At 41.2% G+C, this 24,769-nt stretch overlaps 1 protein-coding gene across 1 annotated transcript in view; it reads right to left on the bottom strand.

The window, feature by feature from the left end:
* Positions 1–18,513, bottom strand: part of TMEM242 (transmembrane protein 242) — a 32,818-nt gene extending 14,305 nt beyond the window's left edge. Inside the window, exons 1-3 of the mRNA XM_008007678.3 lie at positions 18,385–18,513; positions 17,682–17,782; positions 11,744–11,881 (exon numbers count right to left, since the gene is read on the bottom strand). Of these exons, the coding sequence (XP_008005869.1) occupies positions 11,744–11,881; positions 17,682–17,782; positions 18,385–18,472 (327 nt within the window). The 5' untranslated portion in view covers positions 18,473–18,513. The remainder of the gene's footprint in view (positions 1–11,743; positions 11,882–17,681; positions 17,783–18,384) is intronic.
* Positions 18,514–24,769: the final 6,256 nt, after the last annotated feature.

Here is a 24,769-nt window from a genome sequence, read left to right as displayed (position 1 = left end):
AATACCCACTTTTACCAAGTTAAAACATTAAAAAACAAAACAAAAACAAAAACCTATTACAGTGTTAGAAATGCATGAGAACAAATATGCAGTGGCAGAAAGACTATTTTTATCCTTTGAAGTTATTTAAAATGTTTCGTTCTTTGGAAACCTTTAAAAAAATAATCAGCACACAAAACCCTTGGTTTAAGGGGGAAAAAGGGATACAATGAAAGCAGTGCTAATTATTATAAGCTGATCTGAAATAGGCCATAAACTCACCAGCATGCAAGGGGAACATTATATAAACACAATTATTTTAAAAGTCTTGTGATTTGAAAAATCATAGAATGCAAATTGTAGTTTTAAAATAAATAAGTAGGCTCTAATTCTATTGCTCAGTAATTCTCATGTCGGGGGCGGGGGGGGGGGGGTCTCTGCAAATCCCAGCACATGAAAATATTTCACTTTGTCAGCAATACTGGGAAAACTGGAGGAAAGACAGAAGGCCACAAAGGATAGAACAAAGGCAAAAAGTCAATTCAAAGAGCAATGCTGGGATCAACTTCCTGTTTATGGTATTTAAATATGAAATGAATTGGCAAGCTCTTCTAATAAATCATCCCAATCACAGTTTTGTTCTTTGAAAGCAGCATCTTATACATAATTTTTGATGCAATGTAAAAGAGCCACTTGTGTTAATCATTAAAAAGGAAAACTTATAATGTGGCATAAAACATGGAAAGCAAAGAAATTAAAATTCATTAGGCCAGGGACGGTGACTTACACCTGTTTTGATCCAAACACCTCAGGAGGCCAAGGCAGGTGGATCACTTGAGTTCAGGCATTCCAGACCAGCCTGGCCAACATGGTGAAACCTTGTCTCTATAAAAAATACCAAAATCAATCGAGTGTGGTGGTGCATGCCTGTAGTCCAGCTACTTAGGAGGCTGAGGCAGGAAAACTGTTGAACCTAGGAGGCAGAGGTTTCAGTGAGCCAAGATTGTGCCACTGCACTCCAGCCTGGGTGACAGAGTGAGACTCTGTCCCCCCCCGCCCAAAAAAAAAAGAGAGAGAGAGCGCCACTGAAATGAAATGGTAGAAGTGATGTGATCAGATTGCATTCAATAAATACTTACTAAACACCTACAATGCATTAGGCACTGTTACAGGTGCAAGGATATAACAACGACCAAGATAAAGGTCTCTACTCTCAGAATTTATGTTCTTTTCGTGAGGACTGATAAAACAAGACAATAGTCAGTATCATCTCGTTTTGCAATAGACGCTACAAAGAAAAGAAAATAGGATAATTTCAGAGAGTAACTGGGTGGTGGGAATGAAGACATCTGGAGAAGCTGCTCTGAGGAGGTGAATTAAGTTTGGGTTGAAACCCTGGACAGCAGCAAAGAGCCAGCGATACAAGGACCTGGGGAAGGAGTTTCCTGGGCAAAGCTAGAATAAAGGCCCTAGGCAGGAACAGGCCTGTGTGCTGAAGGAATAAGAAGGCTGGCAGGGCTGGAGTGCAGCGGGGACAGATGAGGTGGGCAATTGTGGTGGCTCAAGATGAGGTCAGTGAGGTTGGCGGGGCTACCTCACGTAAACCTTCTTCAACAGGAAGCCACTGAAGGGTTTTAAATAAGGAAGGAGCATGATCTGACTTACATTTTAAAAATATCTCTGGCTGCTATGTGGAGAAAAAAATTCTAGAGGGATTAAGGAAGAGGCTGGGAAACTGGACAGGCAACTTAAAACACTAGGCAAGAGAGGAATGGATGTGGAGAGATGAAGGAGGCAGGCCGTGTTCAGCAGCAGAGCTGACAAGCAGGACTTGCGTGCATCAGATGAAGGGAACAAAGGGAAATGAGAGAATCTAACAGGATTCTCATCGATGTTTTTGGTTTGAAGTGGAAGGATGGGATGATGGTGGCATTTATGAAATGGGGAAAACCAAGGGAGGAGCAAGTTGGGAATAAAGTGAGGAAATCAAGCACTCTAGATGGGACATGGGTCATTGACACGCCTTTGTGATATACTTGTGAGGGCGCACAATACGAAGTTGAGAGGCCAATCTGAAGGTCAGGACTGGGGCTGTATCTCTGGACAGCATCAGATCGTACTGTTTGTTTTAACATGGCAGGGACTGGACGAAAGAGTCAAGGGGCTGAGGACAGAAGAGTCTAAGTAGGAGCCACTGGACACTGATGTTGAGAGGCTAGCCAGGGGAGGGGCTGGCACAAGAAACAGGCAAACTGCCCAGTGAGGTCGAAGGTATCTTGGAAGCCACAGTGTTTCAGGAGGCGGGGGTTGGGGTTCCATTGTGCCAAACATTGCTGGGACGGCAAGTAACAGAGGATAAAGTAAGATCTGGCACCAAGGAGGGCACTGGCAACCTTAATAGCAGTTCCAGTGCAGTGCTGGGGCAAGGGGCTGGACTGAGAGCAGGAAGCGGAGGAAGTGGAGGCAGTGACCACAGACAACTCTTTCAGGAAGTTTTTTTGTGTAATGGGGAGCAGATAAATGGGCTGGTAGCTGGAGGAGGTTAAGGAATATCTAGAGAGAACTTCTAGAGGTGGGATAAACTAGAGCATGTCTGTACACACCACAGCAGAGAAGGAACACGTGACAATCAGCTAAGGCTGAGGATAACGATGGGGACAAGGTCCCTTGTAGATGACAAGGGGCAGGATCTAATGCCCAAATGGCAGGGGTGGGCCTCTGGCAGCAGCATCGACCTTTTATCCCTGGTAACAGGAAGAAAGGCAGTGTGCATGGTAAGTCCAGAGAAAGTGAAGGCCAGAGCACTTTGGCAGAAGGGTGGAGAAAGGGCTGCAGAGAGGCAAGGCGGGGAGGCAAGGAGAACAGAGACAGCTGTCCGAATCATCTTGAAGCAAGAAGGTGCCATCACCTATAGTGGCTGTGGGGGTCGGGGAAGAGCAAGGTTTGGTGACTGATTAGATGCAGGGGTGAGAAAGAGTATGGTCAGGAATGGCCACCTGGCTTTTCTCTCTGGGCAGCTTTGTGGGTGATGCTGCTATTCACAGGGAGAATGACTCAGGAGTAGGTTGTAGTTGGGGACAAATGACAGTTCACTGAGGGACACATGGGATGCCTGCAGGTCATCCAAGCACCTGTGTCCAGTCAAGTGGGCCCATGAACCTAGAGCTCAGGGTGTAAATGAAAGCATCAGAGTGGCTGGAACCTGTGAAGGAGAAGAGATGAGAGGGGGTAAAAAAAAAAGAACCTTAAGCATAACTGCGTAAAATAAAGCAGCAATATTTCACAAGTAAATGGGACAGTCAGAAGTTACAAGAGCCAAACTGGAATCGAGAAAACTCATAAAAAGAATAAAGGAATGACTATAAAAGCCTAGAATCTGTCAGTATAAGAAGCAAACAATAAATGATAGATCTGAGTCACTGAGAAAAAGTTAAATAAGTTATGTTCAGCACAATTTACATAGTGGAAAAATATATAGCACATTAGAAAATGATTTCTTCTTAAAATTGTTAGAAGCATTTCAGGTAGAAAAATCCATTTCAGAGAACATCATTTTCTGATATACTCGTAAGTGAATACTTACAAACTGTACATATCAACTGTATATTAATGTAGTACTGTCCCACAGTTTTAGGTATTTCTAAGTGACTAATCAATCATAAGTAGCTTTTAAAACGGAGCTTAAGAGGGAAGCAAATGTTATCAGATCTCCAGTCCACAATGCTTTACTTAGAGAGATCTGCTCATGTGTGCCCAATTTTCTAAGCTCAGTCTAAGAATTAAGGACAAAGAAAAAGAAAACCCAAGTGAAATCAAGGCTACCTTCCTCCTGTGGGATATGACTGGGAACATTATTGAGGTGATAAAGTCTGATCTGTGTCAAGTCTGAGAACAAAAAAGCTTTTATGGTAGAGCTGATTTGTCCTAGTCTTTGTCACACATTCCCACTTGATAAAATGCTTGGGGCCCTATTTTACTTATACAAGGAAACTGGTGGGTTTTGAAAGAGGTATTTTGGAAATATGCCAAAACAGCTGATTCCCCTGCTTGGCTTTTTTAAAAAGTACATTGGTCATTATCTCCCACCTTAAACAGAGCAAATCCCTGTAATTCGGGTTCTCTGTCACTAAACTGCTTGTCCACATATACATCAAGTGCCTCTCTCCACTACCATGTTAAGCCTATTAGAGCTGCAATGGAATGGGGAAAAGAGTTATGGAAATGTTCTTGTCACCTCTGACTTGAACTTACTCACTGATGTGCAGTGCTACTTCCAATTCATTTAAAAATGATTCCGGGAAAATATTCCTCAGTCCTCAAGCTGTTTGAAGGCCCAAGAGTGTGACAGGTGGAACTACCTCTGCAGGATTGTGATGACTGTTCTGGGAGTTCTAGTGAGCACTATGAAGAAGTGGAAAGAGGCCGAATACGCTGACGTATGGTAATCAGAATAAGAAATTGACGCTTGCTTCCTGGGGCCAGAAGCTGGTAGAGATCTCTGGAAGCACTGAAATTAGATTAAGCAAGGAGGCAGAAGGAAATGTTTCAGCCGCTTCTCAGACTTCCCGTGAAGATCCCTTAGAAGTGGCTGCCATTAAACAATTGGCCAAGAGACTCAGGTTTGCTTTTAATCTTTGATCTAAGCCAATGAAAGTACACAGCACTTAGTCTATTTCCCTCCTTAGAGATCGTCAGAGTTAAATATTTCTAAGCTTTTTCACAGTTTTACTATTTACCTATGGGGTTCTAGCAGTCACTCTACAATGCTGCTTCAAGATGAACAGGTAAAAATAATGCAGGAATAAATGTACTGGTAAGAGAAACACCAGACTACCAGTGAAACTTAAATTAGCAAGGAGCCAAAAGAAACTTGATTATAATTATTAGCTAAGGCCCTCCAGTTGGTCATGAGGTTACTCAGAAGTGAGCCTAAATATTATCATAAAAATTATACCTAGGAGCAGCCGGGCGCGGTGGCTCACACCTGTAATCCCAGCACTTTGGGAGGCCGAGGCGGGCAGATCACGAGGTCAGGAGATCGAGACCATCCTGGCTAACACGGCGAAACCCTGTCTCTACTAAAAAAAATACAAAAAGATTAGCCAGGAGTGGTGGTGGGTGCCTCTAGTGCCAGCTACTCAGGAAGCTGAGGCAGGAGAATGGTGTGAACCTGGGAGGTGGAGCTTGCGGTGAGCCAAGATCACACCACTACACTCCAGCCTGGGCAACAGAGTGAGACTCCGTCTCAAACAAATGAAACAAAACAAAACAAAACAAAATTATACCTAGGAACAGCTACAAAAAAGAATTGGAGAAAATACATTTTATTAGAGTACATCCAATACTGTCCTAGAGGAAAGATACAATTTTACTTCCCTTAAAGATTCTCTCTTATAATAGGAAAGTATAATGTCCATTTATAGAGACATATTTAAAATATATGTTTTATTTACATATTTTACTTTTTGTTTTTTAAAGAAAAGGAGGTCTGGGCTCTTGAAAAAGCAGCAACATCTATCAGCAGAGGAGGAGGCAAGACGGGGCCCTGGAAAGCTGTGCAAGACTCCAATCACAAGTCACTTCCATAAAAGCCTTTCTAGCAGCAAGGACTCAGGACAAATACAGGAAGAAAGACAGTTGGGGGTGGGAGTGGATTATTTTCTATCAATCAGATTGGCAAAGTTTCAGAGTAATAGAAGCAAGGCAAGCAGGGCAAGGATGCCAGGAAACTTGTATGCATTTTCTATAAACTTTTCTGGAGGGCTGGTTAGCAACAAATATCAAAAACATTTTAAAAATGCACCTTGACTCAACAAATAACATCTTTTGTGCAACAAGATGTATGCCTACTGATTCTCTATAGTATTTAATAGTGAAAAATTACAATCTAAACGCCACTGGCAGGAGACTGATTAAATAGATTATAATATACAATAGCGTTCCATACAGTGATTAAAAGTGATGGAGATTCATATACTCTGCTGTGCAAAGATGTTCCTGTGACTGTTTAGTGAAAAAAGATTCCAGAGTAGCAGGCAGTAAAACAGCATTTCTATACAAATCTATGGATATGCCTACACAAGATGGTCCAAAATGATGTTTCTACTGTAATTATGATTACAACTTAGTAGGATTTCTGGTGATTTTTGCTTTTTTTTTTGGTACTTTTCTACATTGATTTTTTTTTTTTAAAACGAGTACATATTTTTACAAAAAATACCCAAGGCTGTCTTTTTTTTCTTTTTTGAATAAAAAGGTCCTCAGTATATATATAGAAGATAAATATTGTTTTTTGTTTGTTTGTTTTTAAACAGGGTCTCTGTCACCCAGGCTGGAGTGCAGTGGTGTGATCTTGGCTTGCTACACTCTCAACCTCCCAGCCAGGTTCAAGTGCTCCTCCCACACCTCAGCCTCCTGAGTAGCTGGGTCTACGGGCACGTGCCACCATGCCCGGCTAATTTTTTAAACTTTTTTGTGAAAACAGGGTCTCGCTATGTTGCCTAGGCTGGTCTCAAACTCCTAGACTCAAGCAACCCTCCTGCTTCAGCCTCCCAAAGTGCTGAGACTGCAGGCATGAGCCACCGCCCAGCTAACAAATACTTCTTATCCTATGGTAAAGGGGTAAAAAACAAATCAAAAACTCCCTTCATTTATACATTAATTTTAAAAGTTAAATAACTGGACAATTTAAAGTATTTCACAATAACTAAGAACATTTTTGCTGATGGTTTTTATTACAATTGAGGTTTCAGCTCCTGTGAGGACAAGAGCTATAAATTATCTGTAGATTCCTACTATACTAGGCATCATGAATGCATTCTCTAGAAGCCCCAGTAAAGGTTAGCAATGGTAATTCTGCCAGTCCTTTGAGATAACCACCTCCCCACAAACATAAGCACAGGTCCACAGACATTGAGCATACTCCCTTGGTAAAAGTTCTAATCATACCAACTAGGAATTATTTAGATATTTAATGTTTCTCCTTCTAAGGGGTGGAAAAAAGTCAAGGTAGTCTACCTATAAATAACGGAAACCTCTTCAGAATCCTTCAAGTATCAACACCTACTATAAATAATAAAAGGTAAAAAAGTTTAAAAGTCACTGCTCTTGAGTTACATGTAAATAACTATATGTAAACAGCAAGGTTTCTTTTTCTTCTTTGATAGTGTGGGAATTACCACTTAGTACAAGAGTTCCTTAGAGCATTTACCTCAACTATTCTCCAAACTTAAACTATCTGTCCTGATAAAACAACCGAATCATAGTGCTCCAGCATGCACTCACTCGGCTTCATCGTAGTGCCCCAGCGTGCACTCATGATCGTGTACACAGCTGATTTAGGAGACTACAAACCCAAAGGAAACGTTCATCTTGTTTTCCACAATTAAGTTATTGTGATAAAATTAGTGCTATCTTAATTATAATGAAATAATAAAATAGCATATTTGAAATTAATTGATGAACACAAACTGATAGTCAAGCCGTGCTTGCTGGTCAGGCTGGGCAGGGGAGCAGGGTAGATATTGAACTGGCACTGATTTCTCCCCATTGTCAATGCTGGGCAAACTTACCTGCCTTGGTCTAACATGACATCTTCTCCTACCTCTCCTTCTTTAGAACCTCTGATTAAATGATATACCACTGTGTAAAATACACATGTGTTTATATTTAATGTTGTTATATGTGTTCTATGTGAAATGAAATTGCAGAATAATTATGAATAAACAAACAATAAAACCAAAATACTTCTAAGAAACTGAAGTTTCACTTTAAGCATTTTAAACATGTTCCCTTTTAGGCCAGCAGATGTAGCTGTGAATTAAAATAGGAACTACAAGGACTTTCATCAAGATGCTCTAGGTTAGCCATTAGATGGCACTCTTTTGTACTGCAACTGGGTTTCTATCAGAGATTTAATACAATTCAAGCCAGCTACTTAACAATTATTTAACACTGGAGTTGATTTTGATTTACGTGCATTTATCTAGAATGATCATCTCAATTATTTATTGAGTGCAAAGACTTGGACCATTTCTGTTCAACATTTTCTGACTGAGACTGTTTTCTTAGTCATACAAAGATGAGACAGTACATACACAGTGACAAGTTCTTACTGGATTCAGGGTAACCTCAGAATTATCATCAAAACTCTTTAAATGCTGAGCTGAATATACCACATTGCTGTCTGCAAGCCTCAGAGCAGGGTCATACCATAAGAATTTGCTTAGAAAGTCAACAGGAAATGCTTACCACTTTACAGGGTAGCCCTGTCTTTGCACAGTGTATGGTTCAGGGGAAGCCCACGAATGACTTTAGAATGAACAAACCAGCAAATTAGCAAACACTACCACCTTTAAAAGATGTGTCCTTGAAAAGGTATCAGTGGGTTCATCTTTCTGTGGGCCTTCTCAGACATGGAGATCAAACTGATATGCCTAATGATCTATATGTAGAGAGAGTGTATATGCAGTCTCTCTTTTTAGTTAGACATAAAGATGTCAGGAACTCTGTCTTTCTTCGTGGTCTTAGCACCTAACCCAATCCCAGGTACCCAGCAGAGACTGAGTAGATATTTCCTACTTATCACTGGATGACATAAAGATGCAATATAAAAGGATTCCACATATTCTTATATTCAGTAGTACCAACCAGAAAATATTTTTTCTCCCCAAAATATCTTATTTAGGCAGCAATCCTTGTATTAATGCCAAAAAACAAAGAAGTTCACATTCTACCCATCTTCAATGCTGGGCAAACGTATCTGCTTTGTTTGGTAACAACATAGCTTCCAATACCTCTCCTTCTTTGGAACCTCTGATTAAATGATATGCCACTGTGTGAAATACAAATGTATGTTTATATTTAAGGTATGTGTTCTATGTGAAATGAAATTCCATAATAATTATGAATAAAAAATTGTATTACTCTAGCACAGTTGGATTATTCTAGCCCATAAACATTGAATTATCAAGTGTATAATTCAGATAACCTAATTTTATTGGTTTATGAAAACTGGGATTGATTCTTCTAAGCAAGACTATTTGTGTTTTCAAATACCTTAACATTTTACTAAGTTTGTGACCCACATTACTCAGCACTGCAAACATCACATATCAGTTCCACACAGTTCATGTAAAGTGCTAGCAGACTGTCATTTTTATAGAAACTAGAAGCTTAATAACTTTATTACTAAGTACTACTTAATAATCTGAAGATTCAGACCTGAGTTTAAATCTTGACACTGCCAGTTAAAAGCTATGTGACCTTGGACAAGTGATTTAACCTCTTTGAGCCCCAATTTCCTCATTTATAAAATGGGGGATATTAATATCTGCTAGATAGTTATTATGAAGATTAAATAATCTGCTACATCTAAAATGTCTGTACAATGCCTAAAATGGAAAAAGTGGTTTTATATTGGTCAAAAGCAAAATTGAGGTTAACAGCAAAAATCATGAAAAATCTTCAGTCACAGATTTTCTGTCTTTTCAAGCAATCTCTAATTTAGCATTACAAACAATGACTAGCCAGCAAAGTCAACTCGAAAATCAAGGTGAGGGCTGGGTGCAGTGGCTCACACCTTTAATCCCAGCACTTCGGGAGGCTGAGGCGGAAGATCACTTGAGTCCAGGGAGTTTGCAACCATCTCACTCTCAGATGAGTGAGACCTCATCTCTACAAAAAATTTTAAAAAGTACCCAGGCAGAGTGGCATATGCACCTGTGGTCCCAGCTACTCAGGAGGCTGAGGTGGGAGGGTTGCTTGAGCCCAGGAGGCTGCAGTGAGCTGAGATCGCACCATTGCACTCCATCCTGGGCGACAGAGGAAGACCCTGTCTCCAAAAAGTCAAAAATAAAAATAAAATTTAAAAACAAAGTTTAGACTAGGAGAAAAGCACCATCATCTGTCTATCAGTGTATTCTGAGTGAAAAGCACAGCAATGTTTATGTTTAAGATTAAACTAAATATGAAAAGCTCAATAATGCCTATGAGGTTGTTCCTGCAACCCTGCCAACTTGCCCCAGTTTCTTCCTCCCTGCTGAATCATTCTCATCAGCATATACATGCTGTTAATTCTCCCAATGTAAAATACAACAAGTAAAAAACTATCCTTGATCCCATTCTTTTTTCCAGCTATGACTCCATTTCCTTCCTTCACTTTGTGGCAAAACTCAAGACTCACCTAGACACACTGCCTCTGATTCTCCTCCATCCCCTTTGGAATCACTCAGACTTTACTCCACCATTTCACCAATGGTTGTCACACCGCCAAACCCAGTGAATTATCAGTCATCATCTTACGTAACTTCTCACCAGTATACAACAGTCAGTCGCTTCTCCTTGAAATGTTTTCTTCACCTGGTGTCTAAGTCACCAGGCCAAGGAGATTTCCCTCTTCAGCAGGGCACTTTCCCCTCATTCCTCAACCTCTTAACCTTAGGAGTCCCTAAGAGTTCCTTCCTCAGACCTCTTCTCTTCTCTTTCAACCTTTACTGCCTTGGTCAGTTAATCTAGTCTCATGGCTTTATATGCTGCCCATATACTGATGAGTCTCAAATTCAAATCTTTACCTTGTACTTCTCCCCTAACTCTCAACTTCTATATCTAACTGCTTACTTGCTCTCCATCTCACTATCAAACAGATGTGTCAACCTCACAAGTCACAGATCGAGCTCCTGACATTATCTCCCAATGCCTCCTCTTCTCACACTGCTCCCCACCCATCCTTCTGTTGCTCAGGCCAAAAGTCTTGATGACATCCAACTTCACTCTTTCTCACACCCCACATCCAATCAACAACAAATCTTTGCTGACTTGACCTTCAAAATATATCAAGAATCTGTTTTCATCAACTTTACCACTGCCACCTATCTCAAACTACTGCCAATTCTCACCGGTCATGAAGGGTCCGGTCCACAGAACTTTCGACCAGTTGTTTAGAAAAAAAAAAAAAGAAGGCAGTCATTCTTAATGTAATGCTCTGTAACTTGAGGTATAAATTTTACATATATACACAAACATAGACACACACACACACACACACAAGCTTTTAGGATTTTTTCCAAAAATGTATAAACAACACATTAATAATTTAAATAATTAATTTTAAAATGCTTTAACTCTTTTACAAAGATTATATATATGATGTCAAACAGCATAGAAAGTTGTTCCAAATTAATAATTTTATTGAATGAACAGCTAATGTCAATTTATTTATTTATTCTATTTTGTTTTTGAGACAGGGTCTCACTCTATTGCCAAGGCTGAAGTGCAGTGATCTTGGCTCACTGCAGCCTCAGCCTGTGAGGCTCAGGTGATCCTCCTGCCTCAGCCTTCTGAGTAGCTGGGACTATAGGTGCACGCCACCACACCCAGCTGATTTTTTTGTAGAGACAGGATTTCATCACATTGCCCAGGCTGGTCTTGGACTTTGGAGTTCAAGTGATTTGCCTGCCACAGGCTCCCAAGGTGCTGGGATTATAGGCGTAACCCACTGCACCTACCCTAATGTCAATTTATATAGAACATTAGCTATAAATTAGTCATTACTTAATTTATTTGAAGTTTTACCACCTTCAAAAATTTTATTTATTAGTAATAAGAAGCTGTCTAGTTATTAGTAAGAATTTAGTCACGCACTCTGTCATCATTTCCCTAGACAGTGACCAAACTACATGCAAATAAATTTGAAAACCAGGAAAATTTAGAACACAGTCAGCAGAATAAACATCTAGATACCAGTGACAAGACTGTAGTTACTTACACTGTGAACTCCTAAAGCTTTCCAGACTGCGAAGCTAATCACACCAACCCCACACCATGCATACAGTGAGCCCCAGCCCAGAGCTCGCAAGGCAAGGGAAGACCCGCTTTCCGGTAATGCAGCCGTGGCCATACTTCCCTGAAATGAGACAGAAAAGGTGAGGTAAAAACAGTCAGTGCAGAAAGAATAAGCACTCTGGGGGTGTTTGCAAATTTCTCTCTCTGCAAGCAACATGATATTAGGAAGCTAGGTTAACCCAAGTTCTAATTCTAGCTTTGCTACTTAATAATTGCATGCCTTCTCTGACTCACAAATATTTGAGTATGCAAGGCACCAGGCCTGTTAATTCTTCCAGAAAAATCCTAGACCATTTTGTCAAGATTTCTCTATCCCCCATTCATTGGCATTTTCACAGAATGACATTAAATCTAATCTGATAAGAGATCGCAAATATTTAACATCCTGTCTTCCATCTGGAAATACATTTCTCTTTACTAGAGTCCTTTTCCTTTTTTACAATAACTTCCTTTATATTGTTCAATCTATTTCTTATTTATTTATTTTGAGTCTCACTCTGTCACCCAGGCTACACTGCAGCAGCATGATCACAGCTCACTGTAGCCTCAAACTCCTCGGCTCCAGCAATCCCCCCGCCCAACCCCACCCCCTACCTCAGCCTCTAGAGTTGCCAGGACTACAGGTGTGCGCCATCACATCTGGCTAATTTTTTTTTTTTCTTGTACCAACTCCCGGCCTAAAGCAATCCTCCCATCTCAGCCTGAAATGAGTTATTACTAGTTGCCTGTATCCAAAAATGAACCTTAGTGGAAACTTGTTAGACGTTGATCTGTCATTATTAAGATTTTTTCTAAATTATTTTATTAAGTTTCATTATTCACTTTAAAAAAATCTAATCACAAGCTTTATTCTCTGGGGAAGAATGTCACATGACATTCAGACACCATGGTTCAAAATTTTCAAATGGACACTGGCTGACTTGCTATAGGAAAAGACTGACTTGCCAAAAAATAACACTGTGTTAAAGGATCTTTAGATATAGCCTCATGTGCTAGCCATACATGTGTACATATGTAGATATGGCTACACTATTCCCCACTAACACATTATTTTTCTTAAATTAAAATTAAGGCATTTGTATATGGAAGTTGAAATTAACAAATCACATTGCAATTAGGGTATACAGAATCCCCAAGATGAAACAGAAAAATTATTTTCTAAATGAGAACTCTGTATTTATAATACCTCTTGTGCCTGAAGATAAGGGTGCCCCTTATCGTCTACCACTTACCAGAACCCTTGAAAAAGCAGGTGATAAAATTAACCTATTATTCACATGTGTGGCACTACCACGAGCAAAGCTTCAGTTTGTCAGAAGGTCGGCGACATACTTACAAATACGGTTCACAGTTTTAGCTTTTCTTCAGCCTAATCCTGGGATGAATTTTATGTAAATCAAATGCCTTTTTTTTCTTTTTTTTTTTTTTTTTGAGATGGAGTTTCACTCTTGCTGCCCAGAGTACAATGGTGCTCACTGTAGGCTCCGCCCCCGGGGTTCATGCCATTCTCCTGCCTCAGCCTCCTAAGTAGCTGGGACTACAGGCGCCCGGCACCTTGCCGGCTAATTTTTTGTATTTTTAATAGAGACACGGTTTCATCGTGTTAGCCAGGATGGTCTCGATCTCCTGACCTTGTGATCTGCCCGTCTCGCCCTCCCAAAGTGCTGGGATTACAGGCGTGAGCCACTGCGCCCGGCCTTGGCTGTGTTTTCATATGTGCAATACATTTTTTTAAATATCGATTTTTATAACTTTCCAGAAGTTGTAGCTATATCAGAAAGATGAACGACTTGCCCTTTTTATCTACTCACTACATAAGTGGGTATTAAAATGACTCAGTTATTTTATGAATCTTTTTCCTGCCATAATGTTAAGATAAGCAGGGGCACCAGATATTTCAGATAAATAAACTTTGCATGTGATTATGTATTTTCTTCAGTTATTTTAACCAAATAGACATATAATACACGTTATTTTCTCTTATGGCACCTCATTTAGTCTACCAATTATGAGACCGATGTACAAATGCAAGATATACTAGTTAACAAAAATGTTGATCTATTTTAATAGATCGACCAAAGAAGCTCAAGAGCAGATTACTTGGCCACTTTTATCTTGCACCTTCCTCTTTCTGTTGATTCAGGAAATTACAAAGAAAAATGAAAGTCCATTCAGCATCTATTATTGCTTTTCAACTCCCAGTTGTTTTGCATGAGACACAGCTAAGATGATGAAAACAGGACATTGAAAGGATAGCTATCATCCCAAAATAAAAGCAGTGTAGGCAGTCCCCAACTGACAAGTTTATCATTTTAAAGTCCTCTGGGGTTACAATTTGAATCTGTTTTAATATCTAGAATCCCAGGCTAATGGACAGAAGTCTATTTAAATAGCAATATTACTAAAAATTGTAACATTTCTTCCCTAGAAGTATCCAAAGATGGGAAGAGTACCAGGTTAGGCAAGTTGCTTAATTCATCTGTGCCTCAGTTTCCTGCCCTTTAATGGGGACCACACGTAACGGTGCTGCCTAGGGCTGTAAGGGGAGTTCAGTGAGTAAAGCCCACAGAAGAGCAGCCAGCACATGTTAAGCACTCAAATGCTAGATATTATTCATGTTAGAAAAGACCTCCAGGTGGCAACTGTGAAGTACACTAAGTGACATTCTTAGACTGGTGCTTGCTCAGTATACACGCATTAACTGTGTGCTCCAAAATCTCTGAGTTCTTCTACAAACCATTTTACCTCTGAAACAGAGTCTGGGTAAGTGGTCATACTCTAATTCCAATGTTTTCCCAGAGGGAGACAGAACCATCTAAAACAGGGGTTCTCAAACTTCCCGGTCTCAGGATCCCTTTACACTTGGGCCCTAAAGACTTTCAATTAGGTGGGTTGTATTTATCAATATTTAATATATTAGAAATTAAAATTAAGAAATTCTTAATTTGTATTAGTCATTTAAAAATAGTAAATCGTTCTAGATTAATATAAGCCTATTTTTTAGGAAAAATTACTTTTCCAAAACGAAACTGTGCAAAGAGAGACAATGTTTTACATTTTTGTTACTCTTTTATTTATTTTTTATTATTTGAGACAGTCTCGCTCTGTCACCCAGGCTGCAGTGTAGTGGCATGATCTCAGCTCACTGCAACCTCCACCTCCTGGGTTCAAGCAATTCTCGTGCCTCAGCCTCCCAAGTAGCTGGGATTACAGGTGCATGCCACCATGCCCAGCTAATTTTTGTATTTTTAGTAGAGACGGGGTTTTACCGTGTTGCCCAGGCTGGTCTCAAACTCCTGGCCTAGAGTGATCTGCCCAAAGTGCTGGGACTACAGGAGTGAGCCACTGCACCCGGCCTGTTACTCCTTTAAATGTCTAGCTTAATAAAAGATAGATGAATTTTCACATCTGCTTTTGTATTCGGTCTGTTGCAAGATATTATCTTTGGTGAAAATAAACGATAAAATAAACTTTGGTAAAATCTGGCCTCACACAGATATATGGTCACATCTTTGGAAAAGGGAAGAATACTGTAATAGCTTTTCCTTCTCTGATAATACACCAAAGCAAATAACTTATGAAGGATTAGTTGCAACATGGAACCTGGAGTCATAACAATAAATTTTTTTGTAATTTCTTATTAAAATCCATTAGTCTATTTTGCACTTTGAATGAACTTTAAGCCCAGGTATCATGCTCATTCAGAAGATACTGGTTATATAGATCTTTCGAGTTACATAGATTTTCAATTGTTGACACCATTTATTAAAATAATATTTTAAAAAACACATCATTAATATCACCATAAAATCTCATTGGAAAAACCATTAAATATTAAGCAACTGTTAAGTTCATGATGACAGATAAAAGTTTTCTAAAATCTAATTTTTCACTTGAAAGCTTGAATTTTATCAGTGGCAATAAATACTGACAATTGTTTGCTTGAAAAGACAAGCTCATTTTATTCATTATTAAGATGTCTGCCAAATACCCACTTCTGAATAAGCATAGTTTGTCAGTTGTTCTTTCAAGGAAAAATGATATTCTATAGGAAAAAAGTGGCTAGTTCAGCTTGCAATTCAATTGCTTTTCTAGAGAAAAAATCCTACTTCAGTATAAAATAGAAATGCTTTATGTATTTCCCATTTCTTTCTTTTTTTTTTTTTCTTTTTTCTTTTTTTTGAGATAGTGTCTCGCTCTGTCGCCCAGGCTGGAGTGCAGTGGCACGATCTCACTGCAAGCTCCACCTCCCGGGTTCACGCCATTCTCCTGCCTCAGCCTCCAGAGTAGCTGGGACTACAGGCGCCCACCACCACACCTGGCTAATTTTTTGTATTTTTGGTAGAGATGGGGTTTCACCATGTTAGCCAGGATGGTCTCGATCTCCTGACCTTGTGATCTGCCCGCCTCGGCCTCTCAAAGTGCTGGGATTACAGGTGTGAGCCACCGCGCCTGGCCTTGTATTTCTCATTTCTTTACACAGAATATTAAAAAGAGGTTTATTCGAGGGTCATGATTTAATAAAATTATTTTATTTCTTCAACAAGGGCATTAAGTAATGCTGGCTTTCAAAAATACAGGTACTTTGTAATGAAGAACACAATGACTTTCAGCACAGTTTGGTGCTACTGCCTTAGTTAGACCAAGGTATCAGCAGTTTTACTCTCCACTGCCTCTGTACCATTAGTACAAGCATCTTACTATCATTACGAAAATAGTTCTGACTTCATGGACCCAAGGATCAAGGATCAGCAGGGTTCTGTGGACCACAGTTTGAAAACTACTGTTAGACCCTGAAGGGCATTTGTGATGATCAAATCTCAGAACAACAAAATAGGATGGAAAGTTATGAATATGTGTACGTGCTCCCCCCAGCCCCAGAGAATCCCTAGTTTTCATCAGATTATTAAAATGATCAGTGAGCCAAGGATTAACATAACTTAGATTTAGAAATCAACCAAAACTCTACTGTTAAGGCACTACTCTGATTTCCACCACAAAATATATTTCTGCTCTGAAAACATTCTATAACATAGAGAGAAAATGACCCACAAGGTCCATAGCAGTGATTTAGGAAACTCCATATAAGTATTCAGAGGGGATCCAAGCACACTTTAAATGTGGTCTCTTGCCATTATGGTATCAATAAGGCTTAAGTATGATTATTAAACATAAATGTAAGTTGGAAAGGAAACTTTTTATGCTGTTTTACATAACACTTTTCCTCCATAGCACACATCAAATTGTAATTACACAGTTATTTGTGTGAATATTTATTTATTTTTGAGACAGAGTCTCGCTCTGTCACCCAGGCTAAAGTGCAGTGGTGCGATCTGGGCTCACTACAACCTCAGCCTCCTGGGTTCAACTGATTCTCCTGCCTCAGCCTCCCAAGTAGCTGGGACTACAGGAGTGCACCACCACGCCAGGCTACCCGGCTAATTTTTGTATTTTTAGTAGAGATGGGTTTTCGCCATGTTGGCCAGGCTGGTCTCAAACTCCTGACCTTACGTGATCCACCCCTCTGGGCTTCCCAAAGTGCTGGGATTACTGGCGTGAGCCACAACACCTGGCCCAAATTTAGATTTAAAGTCATGTTGTGAATAGGAAATGTACCAGACAAGCTTTCAAAGTCTTGTTCTGCTAAAATTTAAGAGAGCACATAAGCACATCTTTCTAAATGAAAATAAAGACCGGTGGTTAATTTGTACATTTCTAGAATCCATAAGGGTATACAAATTCACATCTTAAAGCAATGTGGAAAGCCATCAATATTTTCTTTATTTTTTCTATGCAAAAGCTGCTATAGATTGTAAACAATAACAATAATGATGCTATGAATGGATTTCAGTGTCACCAACCTTATTGAACCATTCAGGGCTTTTCTTTTTAGCCAATGATAATGTTGTAATAAATCCAGCTAGCATTCCCGCTGCAGCAACAGTACCAAGGAAAATTCCACCTGCCAAGAGTTTCAGGGAGGAGGGGGGACATTTCAAAAATTAAAAAGAGGTTAAAAAGACGTACAAAAGTAAGTTTAAGATACTATTCGAGTTACAATCAAAATCACTTTTGAAATTCAAGAAACCATGGCTAAGCAGCTCTTGCTAACAATAAATGCCAGCGGCTGAGAAACTCGCGTGACCTCACGACCTCTGGTTCCTTGAGTCATTCCGAATTATTATTCCCGAGCGCAGAGAATAGGCTCAGCTTCCCTTCCCCATCTCCCCTGAGACCACGGCGTGAAGTTTCTCACGGGGAGATAGAGACGATGGCAATCAGAAAAGGCAAGGCTCGAGAACAGCTGCAGAGGTGATGGGGAAATATGGCACGCCCAGGAGAATAGTTGGGGGGATCTGCCCCCCCGCCCCGCCCAAAGGGAGACTCCACCCAACAAGCTACCTACCTGCCCTGGGGCCGCGAGACTCCGCGGGCTAAACTCAGGAGCAAGCCCAAGCTAAGGGCTCTCAGAGCGGGATGTGTGTGTGAATACCTGCTCCAGCGCAAGCCAGGGTCCGGGGTTAGCTCGCCCGGATGCGCGCACCTCACCACAGCACACCTTACCTTTAACCAGGAAAAGCTGGTCATCCGTGGACCCCGGAGCCTCCAGACCAGAGGCCGGCTGCCCAGTTCCAGCGCCCGCTGTCTCCATGCTTAGGTCGCCTCTAGTGCGTCCGTCCCCAACTGGGCACGGGTGGAAGCGAGAGCGAGGCGGAGGAGAAAGGTTCCGCTGCCGCCTCCTCCGGTGCAATCTAAAGAAGCGTCCGGAGTGCGGCCGCTGTCCCCAAACCCTCCTCCCGCGCCCAGGTGGGGAAGACCTGCTGTGCCCAGCGCCGAGGGCGATGCTCTCCAAGGCCGTCTCCTAGGGAGGATCACTTGATTTCTCCAAGGAGATCATTGCTGGACTTAAGTGATTACTTTGGCTGTTTGAAAGAACGCTCAGCCCCGACTGTAGGAGGCAGTGAGGGTCGCAGATTGCGCCAGGATTCCAGGCCCCGCCTGCTGTGAGACCTTGGAGCTCATTTTCCTTATCAAGCTTACATTGTGTCCAACGATTTGGCCGGCGCTAACACTCCACGATTCTAAAACGCAGGCCTTGGTCTTCTGTCTGTACTTTTCTAGGTAACTTCCTAACAGTGGTGAGGAAAGGTGTAAGTGACAGGCTTTCTCCCTGGAGGAGAGCCAGCCACCCGGCTCTGCGGTGACGGGTCCCCTCGCCGCGGTGTGAGTGCTTGGCCTCCCTTGGGAAGTGGAACACTTACAGGATGACTGAATGAAGGTACCACCCCCCAGAGGAGAGCGAGGCCCTCTCGAAGGGCTTGCAGAGCTGCCTGGAACGTTGACAGTTAGCGGGTTTGGTCTTCTGCTGGGAGGCTGGTTTGCCCATTCTGTAAATGGCCATGGACAGGAGGAGGCTAGTGGTGATAGAAAATCTTTTCAGCCTCTCAGAGAACAATGACATCTTGTAAAATAAGGCGGTCTCTGCCATTTGTCCGCTCCCCCAGCACTGGAGGGCATGAGTTTCCTGAGGATGGAGATGGGACGCTATGTTCAGTTTGTATCCCCCAGCTTTCAGGTATTACCTGGTTACCAACAACAAATGCATGTGGGATGGATGAGTAAATGAATGCATCTGTTTTTGCATCAGTGAAGTGCAGTTAATAACTCAAACCTGGGCTCGGGTCCTAAACCGCTTCTCAGGTGTGTGAACTTGGGGTAACTTAGCCCCTCTATACCTCAGTTTCCTCACCTGTAAAATTTAAAAAGTGATAGTAGGCCAGGCGCGGTGGTTCACGCCTGAAATCCTAGCACTTTGGGAGGCTGAGGCAGGTGGATCACCTGAGGTCAGAAGTTCGAGATCAGCCTGGCCAACATGGTGAAACCCCGTTTCTACTAAAAGTACAAAAATTAGCGGGGCCTAATGGTGTGGGCCTGTAATCCCAGCTACTCAGAAGGCTGAGGCAGGTGAATCGCTTGAACCTGGGAGGGAGAGTTTGCAGTGAGCCGAGATCAAGCCATTGCACTCCAGCCTGGGCAACAAGAGCGAAACTCTGCCCTCCATTCCCCCTCTCCAAAAAAAAAAAAAAAAAAAAAAAATTGATAGTACCTAACTCAGGATTGCTGTGAGAATTAAATGAAGCGACATCTATAAAGAAGTTAGCACAGTGCCTGGCACACATAAATATTCAATACATGTTACCTCTAACTATTACCACCTGTGATTCCAGTAGCTATTTTGCCGCATTGCCTATGGGAATTTTTTAAAATGATGGATTACCGAGGTCTGCCATGGATTACGGCTCTGAAGGCCTGCGGGTGGCAGGACAGAATGTAAAAGCTCCGTGGGGATTCTGAGGATAAAAAACTACTGCTCTGTTCAAATTTTTGTGTGGATGAGATCACACAGAATGTATGTGACCTTTGGATTTCCTGGAAACACAATGTCAGTATCTGAAAGGGCTTTTAGGCTGGTAAATGCTGTGCTAATTTGTTGAAGGACCTATCCTTTTTCCTTCCCCTCATACATAACAGTGACCATAGCTGCTAACGTGTATTGAGTGCTTTCTATATATCTGACACTGCACTAAGTGCTTCAAGCACATTATCTCATTTATTTCTCTCCATAAACTCAGAAAGACTAACTTGCTCAAGCTCACACAGCCGTTAAGTGGCAGAGACAGGGCTTAAAAGCAGGTCCTTCCTTATCCACTGTGCCAGTGGTCCTCAAGTGTGAACAAGAATATTGGAATCACCTGGAAGGCTTACTGCACTCACCTTTCTGGGCCCCATTCCCAGAATCTGTGACTCAGTGGGGGCTGAGAACATGTATGTCTAAGTTTCCAGGTGATACTGTTGCCACTGGTTCCACTTTGAGAACGTCTTCTCTGTGCTTTCCCCTTATGGATTACACCTCTTAAAACCCACACCATACACTTTAACACTTGGAAATCTGTTTTCCCAAGACTACTTAGGGAGAAAAAGTGCAGACTCCTACACTCTCTTCTTTGCTGTCCCCTTAGAAAAGGGCAGAAACATTTTATTTTATTTTATTTTATTTAAGGATTAAGCTGGGTATAGTGGCTCAAACCTGTAATCCTAGCACTTTGGGAGGTTAAGTGCAGATCACTTGAGGTCAGGAGTTTGAGATCAGCCTGGCCAATATGGCGAAACCCCGTCTCTACTAAAAATACAATTAGCTGAGTGCGATGGCGGCACCTGTAATTTCAGCTACTCGGGAGGCTGAGGCAGGAGAATCCCTTGAACCCAGGAGGCAGAGGTTGCAGTGAGCCAAGATCACGCTGCTGCACTCCAGCCTGGGTGACAGAGCAGACTCTGTCTCAAGATGATGCTAATAATAATTTAAGGTTTATATCACTACGTACTGTAAGGAACAGAAGGGAGATAATATAACTTGAAATCTAGGGACGTTACAGAGTCCTGCATTCTAGAGCCTGTCTCCATTGAAAGTAACTGCACATCCTAGGAAACTGCTGTCTGCTTTGTTCTGGATGTTGCAGCTCACAAACCTCTACCTTCTTTCCAAATCCCCAAAGTAAACGACAGTCTTCCTTTTTTCTACTTGAAAGCTTGTTTTCTCAATATACACAGCGCTGAAAAGGCAATTGACACAAACCAATGGTTTACACTTCAGCCTTAGATGAGCAATTTGCATTTTGAGGATCTTTGTGGGGTACACACGAAGGAGAGGAGGAGCTGTGAGTTCCTTGGTCAAGGCCTGTTTGTGGAGAGTACTGTGGCCCCATTTCTCACCTGCCCTGTGACTTGCTGTGTGCCAGATCCTGGGAGATGGTGTTTCCAGAGCCTCGGAAACCTGCCACGCACGAGGACGGGAAGTCCCTGGCCCTGGGATAAGACCAAATTCCAGGCATCCCAAGTTGGAATGCTGAAAGAAAACATTTTTAAAAGACATTGTTTCCCAAGGTCTCATATCTCTGCAGGACACTCAGTTGGGTACTTTGGGTACAATTTGATTAACTGCACTGCTCCGAGAATTCCACCATCCCACCCAGACTTGTTACTATAGGAAGATATGACACAAGCTCCAAACAAATGAGTTGTAGACATTCCAAGCACAGTTTCTTTTTCTTTTTTATGGTTATTATACTTTAAGTTCTCGGGTGCATGTGCACAATGTGCACGTTTGTTACATATGTAGACATTCCAAGCACAGTTTCTTTTTCTTTTTTATGGTTATTATACTTTAAGTTCTCGGGTGCATGTGCACAATGTGCACGTTTGTTACATATGTATACATGTCCAAGCACAGTTTCTTTTTCTTTTTTTATGATTATTATACTTTAAGTTCTCGGGTGCATGTGCACAATCTGCACGTTTGTTACATATGTATACATGTCCAAGCACAGTTTCTTTTTTTTTTTTTTTTTTGAGACGAAGTCTCGCTGTGGTCTCCCAGGCTGGAGTGCAGTGGCGTGATCTCGGCTCACTGCAAACTCCGCCTCCCGGGTTCACGCCATTCTCCTGCCTCAGCCTCCGAGTAGCTGGGACTACAGGCGCCCGCCACCACGCCCGGCTAGTTTTTTTTGTATTTTTAGTAGAGACGGGGTTTCACCGTGTTAGCCAGGATGGTCCCGATCTCCTGACCTCGTGATCCACCCACCTCGGCCTCCCAAAGTGCTGGGATTACAGGCTTGAGCCACCGCGCCCGGCCTCTTTTTCTTTTTTTATGATTATTATACTTTAAGTTCTCGGGTGCATGTGCACAATCTGCACGTTTGTTACATATGTATACATGTCCAAGCACAGTTTCTTTGCAGGATGGGGACTTGAGTTCTGAAATAGCAGAGCAGCATTTCCAAGTGTGGAAACCAGAGATTAGAAAGTCACAGAGCTTTGTTGCTTCATGCAGCACTAGCAGGACTGGTATTTCAATGGAAGCACGGTACCCTTCTAGAAAAAGGTAATGGAAATCTCTTGCAAGCTGAGGAGGCTACTGGGAAAGCAGGTTTATCTGAGACGGATGCTGTTGCTATTTCAGTGTTTGTTTTAGTCAGCTGAAAGTTCATGCCAGGGACACATTTGACCACATTCTTATTTCAAACGTTTTGGCTCCTGTAGATCCTATTTCAGATGTTGACAGCTAGAAACCTGTTAGCTCTACAGTTCCCAGAATTTGGATAGCCCTAGGTCTAGCTGGTTTTGAATTCTGATGGACTTTTTCCCATAACTTTTTAAAACATTTCTTCAGAGCTTCAATCTCTCCATGTTTAATGTATGAGGCTGAATTATTTTAAAAATCTGATAAGGGTCACATCATTCTTACTGTTACTTGATATAAGATAGTTGTCAAAAATATAGGCCACGTGCAGTGGCTTATGCCTGTAATCCCAGCACTTTGGGAGGCTGAGGCAGGCAGATCACCTGAGGGCAGGAGTTTGAGACCAGCCTCACTAACATGGTGAAACCCCATCTCTACTAAAAATACAAAAATTAGCTGGCCATGGTGGCAGGCACCTGTAATCCTAGCTACTCAGGAGGCTGAGGCATCAGAATCTCTTGAACCCAGGAGACGGAGGGTGCAATGAGCCAAGATCATGCCATTGTACTCCAGCCTGGGTGACCGAGCAAGACTGGCTCAAAAAAATTATATATATATTTGTGTGTGTGTGTGTGCATATATATGTGTATGTATATATATAACATATTATATATAAATATACATATTATATATTTATATATATAGCAGAGATCTTTAAAAGGTATTGCCAAATTAAGTGTGTGCACAGAAGAAAAGATCTGGACTTGACACTGAATTATTAACAGAGGCTACTTTGACAGAGGGAGGAGGTGAGTGTTCCATCTGTATCTCTTCTACTTCCTGCCTTAGTAAGTAAAATGCTGACCAAAGCCACATTTTTACGTATTTCTATAATGTTTGCAAAATTTTTAATAAGGGACATGTATTACTTTTGTGAGAAGGGAAAAATGGAAGGAAAACAAAATAGTTTAAATACATATCACCTTGTTTAAAAGATGAATTTTCGTTTAAATAGAAATAGTTTGTAGGTTTCCAGGGTAACTCATCAAACTCTTCAGTAGGATACCCAGTGATAACATTCTTGGAAAGCAAGGGAATGAGAGCAAGATGCATTATGTCATAAGGAGAAGCTCTGGGCTGGCCTGACAGCCCCCGTGGTATCTGCACCCTCAAGTTTGCTGCTCTCAGGCCTCTTGAATTCTTGCCAGTATCTGCTCTGAATCCCCAGAGCTACAGCTCCTTCGAAATGGCATTAGTACGATCAATACTGTGCAGTGGAAATGGTAAGTATGGTAATAACTCCTCTTGAGTGAGCTGAAACTAGCTTGAGTCTCATTACTCATTTCCGGTTTCTCATTACTTATCTTTTAGAATCATATTCTGTAACTGCCTCAGGCTGAATAATATGTCTGTCTTTACCACAGCAAATGAGAGTTGCCATTATATATTCTTCCATTCAATTTTTCTTATTGTGGAGTATATCTTTCCTATCTCTTTCTGTGCTGTCAGTTGAATTGTTACTGTTAATGAAAGACTAGAGATCTTTTCAAGAGCTGTTATATTTCATAAGCCACTAGATATTATAAAAGAGTGATGCATATAATTTCCTTTAGCTATATTTCTCTATCTTCTTGTGAGGATCAAATAAGATCACGGATGTTCAAGCATTTTGTAAACTGTCGAGTATTCTGGCAATGTAAAGCATTGTTATTTTTAGTCCTGTGTATGTCCCAGTTATAGAAAAGACTCTTAGCATTCCTAAAAGCCAAATATATTTCCATCTATGCATTATCATTTTGCCAGTATTTCATATACAAGGACATATGTTACACTCACATTTACTATTAAAATCTGTGATATCAACCACTTGCGTCATTAAAGGCATCTTATGTTTATTGTATTTATTATTAATAATCTATCCTATTTTGATAT

This window comes from Chlorocebus sabaeus, chromosome 13, assembly GCF_047675955.1.
Source record: "Chlorocebus sabaeus isolate Y175 chromosome 13, mChlSab1.0.hap1, whole genome shotgun sequence".
Lineage (NCBI taxonomy): Eukaryota > Metazoa > Chordata > Mammalia > Primates > Cercopithecidae > Chlorocebus > Chlorocebus sabaeus.
The sequence above is the reverse complement of the archived record's forward strand: the minus strand, read 5'-3'. Positions and strand labels throughout refer to the sequence as shown.